This window comes from Hevea brasiliensis, chromosome 1 (genome assembly GCF_030052815.1).
Source record: "Hevea brasiliensis isolate MT/VB/25A 57/8 chromosome 1, ASM3005281v1, whole genome shotgun sequence".
NCBI classification, from domain to species: domain Eukaryota; kingdom Viridiplantae; phylum Streptophyta; class Magnoliopsida; order Malpighiales; family Euphorbiaceae; genus Hevea; species Hevea brasiliensis.
Genome location: NC_079493.1, coordinates 122556158 through 122570326, shown reverse-complemented (window position 1 = coordinate 122570326; position 14169 = coordinate 122556158). Strand labels below are relative to the sequence as shown.

Here is a 14169-nt window from a genome sequence, read left to right as displayed (position 1 = left end):
TTATTTAAATGAATAATTATTTTTTTTTAATTTTAAGAATAATTATTTTTAGTGTTAAAGAAGTATTCTATAATTTTATCCATTTCTATGGCAATCGACACATTTTCTTTAATTTTCTTTAATGCATTTTGAATTAAAAAAAAAAACATATTTTATATGTATATATTCGAGAATATATGCATTAGTTGTAAATAAGAGTTTATATATGGGCTTTCCCAATTACAAAATATTTATAATATAAGTGGACTACATAAAATTGTGACTATAAAATGTTTAAAATTTCCTTATTGTAATTATAGTTAAATACCCAAAAATAAAATAATACTTAAAAAGATAAATTAGTTAGATATACTTATAGAAAAATTTAAAAGATTTTTTTAGTAATTTTAAGGTATAATTTATTATAGATTCAAAATAAAAATATACAAAATTTATTTATTTAATAAATAAATTTTATTATATATTTTATATATTAAATTTATGATAAATTGAGTTTACAACAGAAAAATTCATATAAAAACTACCTCCCTGAGACTTCACTAAGCAAATTATCATCCACTGCTATAATTTCAAAAGAAGAATTGAAGCCTCCTGTTGGAGCCATCTCTGTTGTTAAACACTCGTTCAATTCCACCACCACTTGATTCATCGTTGGCCTTGTAGCAGAAGTTGTAGATGCACAAGCCATTGCTAATTCCACAGCTTTCCACACTGAATTTATCTTGAAATCTCCACCTAATCTTGAATCTATAATGTTTTCAATGTCCCCATTTTTAAGCAAAGAGTTAACCCATTGACTTATATGGGTCCTATCATTGGTCATGGCAATGACTGGTTGGCTTGTGATCATCTCTAAAAGCACCACTCCGAAGCTGAACACATCGCTTTTCTCAGTTAACCGGTGAGTTGCATAGTACCTGAATCCCAAAATATATATAGCTCAATCGATTTCGTGCCAATTAATTTCTATTAGATCTTGAAATTCTTAAATGGTGTTGGTTGTCAGGATTTGTATCACGATTTTGAATAATGTTTTAATATTACTAAGAGAATATTTTTCACAATAAATGTTCAAATAATAATAATAATAAATAAATAAATAAAATGAAATCTTTAATAATTAAAAAAAAAAAAAAAAAAAAAAAACTCACTCTGGATCAAGGTAGCCGGGAGTGCCAGCAACAACAGTGGAGACATGAGAGGCAGCTTCAGATTGAAAAGTTCTTGATAGGCCAAAATCAGATATTTTAGCTTGAAATTTATCGTTTAATAGAATATTTGTAGTCTTTACGTCTCTGTGAACTACGGGTGCCTTGCAGCCCTTGTGAAGATACTCCAATCCTAAATTTCAATTTTCATTTAATTAAATCAAGTCATCAACCACTTTTTTTTTTTTTTTAAATAATATATAAAAATAAAAATAAAAAAAATTATGCAAGTACGTAACCTTGTGCAGCCTCAAGAGCTATTTGAAGTCTCTGTTTCCAGCTTAAGATATTTGGGTTTCCATCTGCATTTATAAAACCCAGTAATTATATTGAAATGGTAGGGAACAAGAATATAGTAGGATTATTCTTCTAAGAATTATAAGATTTTTTTTCCCCTGAATTATGTCCTTGAATACATTTGAGATTTTGTAATTTAATGTTTAATATATAGAAATGAAATATATGTAATTGGATAAATTTTGAACAAAAACAAACCTGACAGATGATCTTTTAAATTTCCATTAGCCATGTACTCGTAGATGAGGCCAATTTTGTCGTTTTCATTGCAGTATCCAATCAGGGAAGTCAAGTTTCTATGATGAACTCTCAAAAGAAGTTTCACCTGTAATGCAAATAAATCTATTTTTATGTGGATTTTTTTTAATTATTTTGTTTTACTTATACAGAAAAGGAAACAATTGGAATTTGAAATTTTAATCAAAGGCAATATATATATATATACATATACCTCAGCCTGGAACTCATTGTACCCTTGAACTGAAGATGAAGAGAGCATCTTCACAGCTACTTGGAGATCATCCAAGCAACCATAGTAAACCGTTCCAAAACCTCCACGACCAAGAACCCTTTCAAAGTTGTTGGTAATATTCACGACCTCAGAGTATGTGAACTGTCGCCTTTTCAGTTCCAGCAGTGGAGTTCTCCTGGTTTTATCTTCCCCATGCCGGGCTACTGAAATTTTATGAGTTTACAGACGGTTGGTATATAAAGAAAGAATCTATCTTTAAGCATTCACTCGTATGAGTTTATATATATATGTATATATATATACCTTGCTGCTTTCTTCTTTTATGTACCCGAAATATGATTGCCAGTAAAATTACAATGGCAAATAAAGAAGAAACCGAAGCTGCCACTGAAACAACCAACTTCTTCTTCTTCTTTTTATTATTGCATGAATCCGACAAACAAAGGCCTGGATTTCCGCTAACACTTGAATTGATGAAAAAGATTTAAAAAAAGTAAGACCTAAATCATAATCAACACCCCAATTTAAAAACTAAAATTTTATAATAATTTAATTTAATTAATTTTTTTCTTAATTCTATATTTAAAATGAAAGAATTTAATTTTTTTAATTTAAAAAATTTTTATTTAAAATTATATAAAATAATCATTAATTTTATTATTCGCTTTACAAATCATTTGACGTTGTGAAATTGACTTATAATTTTTAGTAAAATAAAAGTGAAAGTATATATATGTATAATTTGAGTAAACCTGGTGGGTAGAAATATGTAGGATTCACATGCAAGATTAATTTCACCATATATTCCGTATAGTCTAAATAAAGTTTTGCCGATGTAATACATGGGTTCTTGGAAGACAGACCTCAACAATAGTGAACCACTTGCATTTCTTTTAAGGAGGTCAACCGGGATAGAACCAGAGAGATTGTTCCCTGACAAATTTCTACAGAAACATGTACAAATTAATTAAAGACCCTTTTCATAATTTGTTATGTACCTTGAATCACAAGCAACTTACAGGATTTTCAGGGACAGCAACTGAGAGAGAAAACCGGGCACTGTTCCACTCAAACTATTGTTTGATAAGTCCCTAAAATAACAATAGAAATTTAATCGACTATAATTGTTGCTCAGGAAATAGAAATTGTTTCACGAGAGATTAGGATACATACAGAGACATCAATGATTTCAGGTTGGCTATATCAGGGGCTATCCCCCCTGTCAAACCGTTCGAGGACAAGTTCCTAATAGAATTTTCATTTCCGTTACAAGAAGATGGAATTGAAAAGGAAATTTATTGTGCGAGCTGAAAAGACATAAACTTACAAGGATGTGATTATAGGTGGAGCAGTCCCATTGTAGCTGCAACTAAGACCATTCCACACATAATCCTGAGGGGCGCATGGATCTCCTTGCCAATTTCTTGTACTTATTCCATACCTTGACTTGATTTTCTTGATTGCATCAACTATATATCATATTTTTTCAAACGCGAATATCAAAATTCTACGTACTAATTAAGATAAAGAAATACTAAAACATTGACAAAAAAGCGTACACTGAACTTACTATCTTCTTGATCTGTTTCCGACTGCAAGAAGTAAATCACAGAATAAGCTTCAACCGCATTAAGGATGGGCGGCAGTGTTGAATCTCCGACAGGAAAGAATGAAAACGTAAAGTTTCCTCCAGTGAAGGGACCAATGGGCGAATTTGTATACGCAATGGTTGCGCGTAAGTATTCAGGGGTAACAGGTCCATACCAGGGCTCTCCATTCACAGAAATGTTGAAATGACGAGACTGATTAGCTTTCAGGTCAATTTCAGCAAAGTACATATAAACATAATAAAATTGGGGAGTGGTCTGATGAGTGTTGATGTTTAAATCTGTGCTTGCGTTTATTGATGTGTCTGCAGTCATCATTACGGTTGATGGTGGCCGGAAATCATTGTAATCTCGGGAATCAATGGCCTGAAGAGTGCTTAAATTGCTGTTCCATATATGATCAGGATACCACAGACGGTCATAGTCATCATCTGGATACCTGTGACATTAAGCTACAAGTAATACTATATATACCATTGGTTGATTCCAAGAAATTTGGACTTCGTAATACAAAATGCCTCACCTGATGATGGCATAGTTTAAAAAGCCACAATTCGACCGCCTGATAAGAGCCAGTGATCCATTTTGAGTTACATACGTGGTATTTTTCAAAGGCCTTAATTCTAATGTTGATATGAAAGGTGTTGAACGGCCAGTCTGGACCAGACAAACTTGTATATAAGTCACCGTAGGGATGTATATGATTTCTTTATATACAAGAGCAGCTGAATTCCAGAGTTGAACAGTATCCCACTTATTAGGTCCAAGATGCAGATCAAATGAGGGTGGTTCATTGAGGTTATCATAATTTCCATACAAGAAAGTAGCTCTGATCAAATATTTAACGTATTTAGTAAGTGTCACGTTGTAGCAATTTCTGTCACCTTCAACTCCTGGAAAGCTGCGAAGGTACTTATGCTGCGGCAACACGAAGGTATTTTTGAATTCATCAATTGCTATCATTTTAGGTATGCCAGGGTTCTCACCCTGGATGAATGAATCATCTGAAATGTAATTCAGTCCTGTAAACGGATCCAAAAATTGAGCGCTTAAAGAGCCACAGTCTATACTAACGAAGCCTGAGAGAGAAATTGATCAGAAAAGAACATGCAGAATGGCTAATTAGTTCCATGATTTGGGGAAGAAAATTTAACTGATTGGAAAAGAATGAGAATTAGATCGAAACCTGATTGATCCTGGCCATGAACTGGAACTGCAAGTGATAGAACACCAAGAAATGCGAGAAGGAACTCGAGTAACATTTCTCAATTCCATTGAACTTAGTAACTCTGGTCCTATGATATATATACTGCAAAATTAATTATCATGATGAAGTAATTAGCTAATTACTTGGTCATCAGTGACTTGATCATACTTCTTACAGTTTGAGTTGTGAAGTAATTAATAATATTAATAATATAATAAAGAATAAAAAAGGAATATATATGCATAGCTCAAAGAGGCATATCACTCACTCGCTTGGCATTCTCAAATTTGAGTTTTCATCCTCTCAATCCTCCCACTTCCCCAACTCAAAAATGAAAATATATAATGAAAAATATGCTAAAAAATGGATTACTAGGCAATACCTGAGCCAACTAAGCTGATGACTGATAACTCTTTCCTCATAATGATCTCATCAGCTACACATATATTATAAATCATGGGCTTTTCATGAATTTTTTTTCCTTTGCACTTTCCCTTGCTCTTCGATTGTCCCTCTCATTTATCCTTTTCCTTCCGTTTTCTATCCCTTTGACTTTGAGCATTTTACAGCGTCATTCGTATTTAATTTATTTATTTCACCTTCTTCTCAATATATAGAGAGAGATTTGAATAGTTATTTTTGTGCATATTTTTATTAATAATAATACTTATTAATATGACGTTTAGTTAATTTGTTTTGACTTTTTAATTCGAAATTATTAATTCATCACTTCAATGATCTTTGACATGGTCATATTGACTGCAACATCACAGTTTATGCGTATACGAAAAGGTGAATTCTGCAACTACTTGACTTTCTGGTTACACCCTCCCCTTCATATATTTTACTACATATATATATATATAACAAATATGTTATTTTCAAAATATAAATTTTAATGGAAAAACATAATTTCTTTTGTAGTGTAAACTATATAAAAAAAAAATAATGGACAAAATATGTCTAATTTCGTTTACTAATTATAATTATTTTTTTCTTGTATTAATTTATAATAAAATTTTAATTAATTCTGTAATATTCTTTTGTTGTTCTATAATAGATATTATCATGTTTCCCACTTCCAGTAGGACTATGAATAATATGGTCATAATTATTTCTTATGCAAGAACATCTTAAAATTTAAAATTGCAATTTTTCTAATGAAATTTATTAATCTTTCCTTGGCCCCTTACTTTTGTTTAAGATATGAATGTTTTCTATTTAATTTGCGAATTATTTAAATTTCTTTTAATATCTTATTTTATGGTTAAATATCTAATTAATGTTTGATTTAAAGTTTTTCGTTAATTAAACACAATTGCCTTAATATATAATTAGCTATTCTTACTATATAAGAATTATTGAGAGCGGCATTAATTTTGTTTTTAATACTGGTTGAGTATTAGAACTGATTCTTTAAAATATGGGGCTTAGGATATAAAAGAAAGGATTTTCAAAATTAAGGGGCAAAAATGCAATATATATATATATTTATATATATAATGTTAAAGGCGTAAAAAGGTAATTTCGCAAATTAGGGTTTTTGAAAAAGTTTTTAACTTGGCTGAGATTGAGCCATATGTTTATACGGTTGCTACTATAGAAAAAAAAAATTATCTATTTAAATATATTGGTAAAAGAATAATAAAATTGATTTAAAATTAAATTTAACGTGAACTATAATTTTGTCAACGAGTTTTACAAAATTTATAATGTAGTCTCTATATTTTCAAAATCAAATAATTTAATCTTTAAGATTTAGTAAAACTTACAATTTAATTATTCCATCTAATTTATCATTTATAAGAAAAATGATCAAAATATCCTTAATTCTACTCTTAATTCTATATATTTTCTAACTTAAACAATTAAATCCCTGAGGTTTTGTATTATAAATAAAATAGTTTAAATCAATAGACTATTTTGTTTATTTGAGTTTAAATCAAGGTACTATTTTGTTTATATAATATAAAACTTTAGAGATTAAATCTTTTTAGTTAGAAAATATATAGAGTTAAGGATAGTTTAGTTATTTTTTTTTAAATTAATGATCTGTTAGATGGAAAATTGAATGGAAGAACTAAATTGTAAGTTTTGCTTAATCTTATAGACTAAATTACTTAGTTTTGAAAATATATAATTAAATTATGGGCTCAGTCAAAATTTAGAGAGTAAATTATAATTTATCCTAAATTTAATAGGTTTAATGGTAAAAACTAAAAAAATATTTTCAAATTTCCTTTTTCAATATTTAAAATGGTGTAAAAACAAGTTTCAAGAAGAAAAAAAAAATTTGTAAAAACGTTTCCCCAATAAAGCCTTTTTTTTTTAAATTTTTTAGTAGAAAGGAATGTCCAAAATACAAAGCGGCATTGAAGTAGGCAATAATTTTATAAATAGAATTTAATTTGCTTACAATATAATATTTTATATTTAATTAATAAATAATTATCATATACTTTGATTATCATTCATCAACATTTAGTGTTCATTTATTAGTTTGATGTAATATTTATTAATAATTGTTTAGATTCAGCTCAGGACATAAAATGTATAATTAGATTTACATATTCATATTTTGAGTTCAAGGTTGCAAAGCTTTTTGCTATGCAAAAGTTTTGCATACAACAAGATACCCTTCTTTTCTGAAATGACTACCTCGCCAGGGGAGAAATTTCAGTATGCAAATTCAGGGCCATCAAGTTAACAGCATTATTTGATTGAGGACTTCTACTCCCCTCCCTTGTTCGAGCCATCTCTGTTGCTAAACACTCCTTCAATTCCATCACCACTTGGGTCATATTTGGTCTTTCAGAAGAAGTTTCAGATACACAAGCCATTGCCAATTCTGTAACTTTCCATAGAGAATTAACATCGAAATCTCCATGTAACCTTGGATCGGCAATGGCCTTAATATCCCCCATATCGAGCATGGAACTGACCCAGTTGCTGAGATGAATCTTATCAGCATCATCGTTTTTGGCAATGACAGGTCGACTTGTGATGATCTCTAAAAGAACAACTCCAAAGCTATAAACATCGCTTTTTTCAGTCAACCAGGTTGTTATGTTGTACCTGCGAACCAAAACCTGTCATTAATTTAATCCACACTCATTTCCACCAAGAAACTAGTGCTTCTTGATTTCATCTAATTTGGTTTTTAGGCATGCTCTTAGAAATACTTACTCGGGATCAAGGTAGCCTGGAGTGCCAGCAATGGTTGTTGTCACATGAGAATCATCTTCATTTGGAAAAATTCTTGACAGCCCAAAATCAGATAGTTTGGCTTGGAATTTAGCGTCCAATAAAATGTTTGTAGTCTTCACGTCTCTGTGTACAATTGGTGGCTTGCAACCATTGTGAAGATACTCCAATCCTACATTTTCCCATTTTAATGCCGTTTGCCAACAACATAATCTTGTACATACATAAATAAATCCTATGCTTACTAACCTTGTGCTGCCTCAAGGGCTACTCGAAGTCTACCCTCCCAGCTTAAGATATCTGGTTGTTCACCTGCATTCGCACAAAAACTCATTTGTTTTCCAAGAAGTAGGCTCTGCATGGCAATATTAGCTAAAATATTTTGTAAAGAATTTTTATAAGATTATGGGATTGGAGTGCCTGTCTTGTAGTGTTTACCAAAAAAAATTATGGGACTCATTTGCACTAAAAAAGTTCTACAAAATTACTTAAAGGTTAATAAAATTTCAACTCCAACATTGGTTCTGTATATGTATAGAACAAACCTGAGAGATGATGTTTTAAGTTTCCATTAGCCATGTACTCATAGATAAGCACCATGTTGTTGGCTTCCTCGCAGTATCCAACAAGGGAAGTCAAGTTTTTGTGATGAACTCTCAAAAGAAGTTTAACCTGCCATTAGAATATACACACTTTGTAATGTATCTCCAGAGAAGGGAAAGTTTAAATAAGATGGCCTGCTTTTACACATATAAATACCTCAGCCTGGAACTCCTTGTAGCCTTGAACTGAGGATGGAGATAGCGTCTTTACTGCTACTTCAATATCATCCAAGTAGCCATGGTAAACGGTTCCAAATCCTCCCCTACCAAGAACGCTCCCAAAGTTATTGGTAATTTGCACGACTTCAAAGTAAGTGAATTGTCGTTTTAATTTTCTCGACTCCAATGCTTCACTTGTTCTCCTGGTTTGAGCTACCATTATCTCACCAGCTTCTACTGCAATGTAATGAGTTTATCGAATTTATTAACATATACAGAAAATTGATGCATATAGATTTTTCAACAACCTAAGTCATATATAAATATACCTTCTTGTTTCTTTCTTCTTTTAAGGCTCCTTCTCCATATTGCCAGTGCAGCTCCAATAATAACAAATAATGCAGCAACTGATACAGCTACTGGAACAACGTACTTCTTCTTATTGTTATTATCATTGCATGAAACCGATGCACAAAGTTCTGGATTTCCGCCAACACTTGAATTTCATGATCACAAAGATGACAACATAACTAAGACTTAGCACTTGAAAGTTAAATCATGGGTTACAATAATGTAAAGTCGATATAGATTCAAACAACTAAAAATTTTTTGAGAGAAAAGCATTATATAATTTTCTCCGATTATTGTCTAGTTATGCACCACAAATTCATCTATTTAATACATGGTCTCATATATTTAGTGTTCATCTATGTAAATCATTCATAACATTTGTGGTAAAGAAAATGAAAAGAAAAAAGGTGATGCAATCCTAATGTTGTGTTTGGATTGAAGGAAAATATGGGAGGAAGGAAAATTTGAGAGGAAAATAACCTTATTTTTCACTCACTTATATTTAGTTAAAGAGGAAAATAAAGAGAAAATAAAATTTTAAAAAGAAAATAAGAGTTAGATTCTATTCCCATTTTCTCTCCATGGAGAAAGTGAGAGAAAAATATTTAAAATTATAAAAATATTCTTATAATTTTTTAAGTTCCTTTGAATATCTAAAAATAGTATTATAATTTTATTATTTAAAAAGAAGTAACTTTTCTCTCCATATTTTGGCTTTCACTGCAGCAACAGATGCCACTACTGGAATGGTAAATAGTTTCTTCTTCTTTTTCTTCTTGCATGAAAGGGATGGACATAGATTTGCATTTCCTCCAACACTTGAATTGATCGAGTAAATTCAACAAAATTAGTACGTTAGATTATTGACTTCCAGTAAACTCCAGGATACTCTAGCAGTATCATTTACTAGTTTCTGTTTGCATGTAAGTCAACTTGTTAAATTAAATGGACAAGAAAATGAAAAGCAAACAACTCACAGTTGCTATGATCACTTAAGCACTCAAACAGAGGCATGATCAGGGCAACACTAAATAAAATTAACATGCCTCATTGTAAATTTTGCTGCTATAGATTTGCGATTTCTGGCAAAATGTTCACCTTAACACAAACAAACTCTTCTCTTACCTTTCAGTGAGAGGTGGGGGAACAGTGCCTGTGAGTTGGTTTCCTGATAGATTTCTGCCAGGCATAATGAATATGATCAGTTGCTATGGTATTATTTCTTTTGAGAGGCATGAATTTTCAATTCTAATCCCCAGTGACTTACAAGAATTTCAAGGAAGATAATTTAGACAGAAAATCAGGCACTGATCCAGTCAAACTATTGTTTGATAAGTCCCTGATATCATTATAAGATCATTTGTTACTGACATATAAATTTTGAGAACATGCCAACTTTATTTGAGATTAAAATTACTTACAGAGATTGTAACAATGTGAGATTGGATATGTAACGATTAATCTCCCCGGTCAATCCACTTGACGATAAGTTCCTAATTGATTGTTGAACAATGTTATTGAGAGACTTTCAAATTCGGAAGAAAAAGAAAAAGCAAAAAGAAAAAAGAAAAGAAAAGAGCATATAGACTCACAAGGATATGATTCTGGGCAGGTCATCGTCATTATAGCTGCAATTGAGACCTTCCCATAAGTAATCTGGTGGGGAACAAGGATCACCTTGCCAGTTTCTTTCTATTCTATATGCTGACTTGATGTTCATTATGGCATCAACTGTCAGAGCACACATTATACAAAAATAGCAATAGTTAAAAGTAAGGATACCGGGAAAAGACCATATAAATCTGTAATGGCCATGAAAATACAAATATTAAAAAGAACATACCATCTTCTTGATCTGATTGAGGTTGTAAGAGTTCAAGTACAGTATAAATCTCAATTGCATTGATAAGGGGTGGAAGGGTTGCATCTCCAGTTTTATTCAAGGAAAACTGAAATTTTCCTCCATTCAATGCTGACCGAGTAAATATTGTATTTGTGGACAAATAACGAGGAAATATTGGTCCATACCATTTTTGTCCATTCAAATATACGTCGAATTCCCTGGATTGGTTGGCTTGGAGAATTGCAATTTCAGCAAAGTGCATATAGGTATAATACTGGCTAGCACTACCTTCAATGCCTATCGAGAAAGACAGTGGCTCAGTAGCATTTGTTGATGTGACAGCAGTCGTCATAACACTTGATGGTGGATCGTAAGAATTTTGTTCCTGGTAATCATCAGTTTGCGAGCTAATCAATTTTGCCCAATTGTGAGTTTGCCAGACTCGATCATAAATATCATTCGGAAACCTGAGACATTTAATCATATCAAGGCAGAATTGAATCTTTCTTTATAGTAATAAAAACAATTTGGTGATATAATGACGAAGCGAAGGTGCTCACCTGACCGTTGCATTGGTTGTTGAACCAATATCTAACCTCCTGGCGAGTACTAGTGATCCAGTTTCAGTATTATAAGTTGCATTATGCAGAGGCCTCAATTCTAATGCTGATATGAATGGTGTCCCAGAGTCGGTGTTCACAAGGCAGACAAATACGTAGCTCCTAGCAGTCACATGTATGATCTCTGTGGAAAATGAACGGATTGCATCCTCTAGTTGCACCGTACTCCATTTATTAGTTCCTAGATGGATATCAAATTGTGGTATTTCGTTTTGGCCATCATAATTTCCATACAAGAAAGTAGCTCTGATCAGATATTTGATGCCTTTACCAAGGCCTAATTTATAACAGTTTCTGTTTCCTCGAGGAAAGCTTCTAACGTACTGTAGTCTCCTAACAAAGCCATAATAACTAAATTCAGAAGATATTCTTTTGCTTATGCCAGTGTCTATAAATGCTTCATCTGAATTGTAGTTTAGGCTCGTTATCGAATCGGTGTAGGTAGCATTGTCAGGTAGTCCACAATCTAGGCTAATGAAGCCTGAGAGAGATAAACAGCAAAAATTTGGCCATTTTGATGAAAGGTTAGCAGAGGACAAATACAGGATAATTTTTACTTTTTTCTCTCAATTTTAATTTATTATTAAAAAACAAATTCCATTAACCTACAATAATAATTTTCAAAATAAAATAAAATTATTCTTTTACACCGTTCCATCTCCCTTTTCCCTCATTTCTTCTCCCCCTAACTTTCCCGAGAGAATAGAATTTTATTTGAAAAAATTGACTGTTACAAATAATAAATGAAATATATAATTAATAATTTTATTAACAAATAAAATAAAATAATTTTATAAAATAAATTATTATTAATTAATTTAATTATAAAAACGAAAAGAAAAGAATAAAATAATAATTTTTTATACGAGCAAAATAGATAATTTCATTTTTTTTTTACTTGGAAATTTAGAGATTTTTTCAAATAAAATTAAAATTTAAAATTTTTTATAATAAATTAAAATTAAAGGATAAAAATAATGCAAGCATTTCTGACAGGTGAAAATTACCCGACAAATACTATTGACAAACAAAGATTGAAATTCAAACCTGTTTGATCCTGAGCATGGGCCAGAGTTGTAAGAACAATGGCACTTAGTAACACAACAAGGAAACACTGTAAAATCTCCATCTCGGCCTTTAACTTCTTCCCTGTTGAGAAGCAAAGAGGAGTTGCAGGGTTACAATTCGCACTGCCAAAATAATAGAGAAGATTTTCATCTACCATATCCATGAAGAATGTGTAATTTCTACCCTATCCTACAGATTTAGACCAAATATTATCACTCCATTGTTAGTAGATTCTTAGCATACCGATTAATTCAAGTATAAAATCCAATTAGCAACTTCACTCACCGATTAATCAAGCTTTAATTATGAAAAATGTCTAGTATAACCTTTGTTAAGCAATAAGCATATATACTACTCACCTGAAATGCCATTAGCGTCAAGCTTCCTCGAAGCAGCCATTGCCGGCGAGCAGGAAGACCAGCCAAGTTCTCACCGTTTACAAGCGAATGCTTTTATCTCCTCCCTTTCTATTATGGCTTAATCATGCCTACTCTCATACATTATATAGAAGAAGATTCAAACGCTAAGACATTTATTTCCACCGGGCCACCACTACCTGCTGTTCATAGTCATCATACTCTGGTCTTTGTATACCGTTAACAGGACGGTACTACTCATTCAAATTTCTAACTTGTAATTACCGGCGAGCAGGAAGACCAGCCAAGTTCTCACCGTTTACAAGCAAATGCTTTTATCTCCTCCCTTTCTATTATGGCTTAATTATGCCTACTCTCATACATTATATAGAAGAAGATTCAAACGCTAAGACATTTATTTCCACCGGGCCACCACTACCTGCTGTTCATAGTCATCATACTCTGGTCTTTGTATACCGTTAACAGGACGGTACTACTCATTCAAATTTCTAACTTGTAAGTGGCGTGTTGGGGCCCTAGCTAAGAATCAAAATAACCGAAATTTTGATTGATTTAATTTTTTAATGTTTCAATTTCAATTTAATTTGTTCTTAATTCTTATTTTTAATATAATTTCAGTTTAAATTTTAACTTTTAAAATAGTTTTATTTAATTTTTTTTATGAAAAGTTATATTTAAATTACCAATTAATTGTTAATATAAAATATATTATATAATATATATTTTAATTAGGGTGTTAGATACACAAAAAATTACCAGTCAAATTAGTGTTTTCGTACTCTACCGATATTCATTATAACTTCATATATTTTTTTTCATATTTTTTTGACTATCATATCACCAAATGTATCTCTCAAAACCTTTGGGAGTTATATATGTCACAACCATTTATACACATAAAAAAAGATACATTAAATTATTCATAACCATCATACATTTTTTTTTCCATTAATAACATTTAAATTTCATGTAAATATAATACATATTTAAATATTAAATTATTTTATCTAAATTATCTATAACGATCACATATTTTTTTCTTTATTTAGTGTAATAATTAATTATTTTCATTTATATTAAATGTAATAATTAAATTGTTTTTTTATATATTCTAATTATAAATACATTTTATTGTCCTTGTAACTATAACTTCT

The 14169-nt window shown here is 31.1% G+C and overlaps 2 protein-coding genes across 3 annotated transcripts; both read right to left on the bottom strand.

The window, feature by feature from the left end:
- Nucleotides 1–520: 520 nt before the first annotated feature.
- On the bottom strand, nt 521–4846 carry LOC110639053 (LRR receptor-like serine/threonine-protein kinase IOS1). Its single transcript, XM_021789836.2, has 13 exons — nt 4771–4846; nt 4108–4663; nt 3548–4023; nt 3305–3446; nt 3151–3222; nt 2997–3068; nt 2841–2921; nt 2281–2441; nt 1957–2180; nt 1704–1830; nt 1448–1510; nt 1152–1341; nt 521–917 (listed from the first exon to the last, which is right to left on the bottom strand). The coding sequence occupies exons 1-13, from the start codon at nt 4844–4846 to the stop codon at nt 521–523; spliced, it is 2637 nt and encodes an 878-aa protein (XP_021645528.2).
- A 2490-nt stretch (nt 4847–7336) lies between these two features.
- On the bottom strand, nt 7337–13106 carry LOC131181609 (LRR receptor-like serine/threonine-protein kinase IOS1). Of its 2 annotated transcripts, none has more exons than XM_058150452.1 (14): nt 12998–13106; nt 12618–12719; nt 11511–12051; nt 10951–11417; nt 10700–10838; nt 10529–10600; nt 10375–10446; nt 10233–10286; nt 9086–9252; nt 8755–8993; nt 8541–8667; nt 8245–8307; nt 7978–8167; nt 7337–7866 (listed from the first exon to the last, which is right to left on the bottom strand). In XM_058150452.1, the coding sequence occupies exons 1-14, from the start codon at nt 13035–13037 to the stop codon at nt 7446–7448; spliced, it is 2694 nt and encodes an 897-aa protein (XP_058006435.1). In that variant the 5' UTR covers nt 13038–13106; the 3' UTR covers nt 7337–7445. The 2 variants fall into 2 exon arrangements, with proteins under 2 accessions (XP_058006435.1, XP_058006438.1); XM_058150455.1 differs by having other exon boundaries at nt 11511–11751.
- Nucleotides 13107–14169: the final 1063 nt, after the last annotated feature.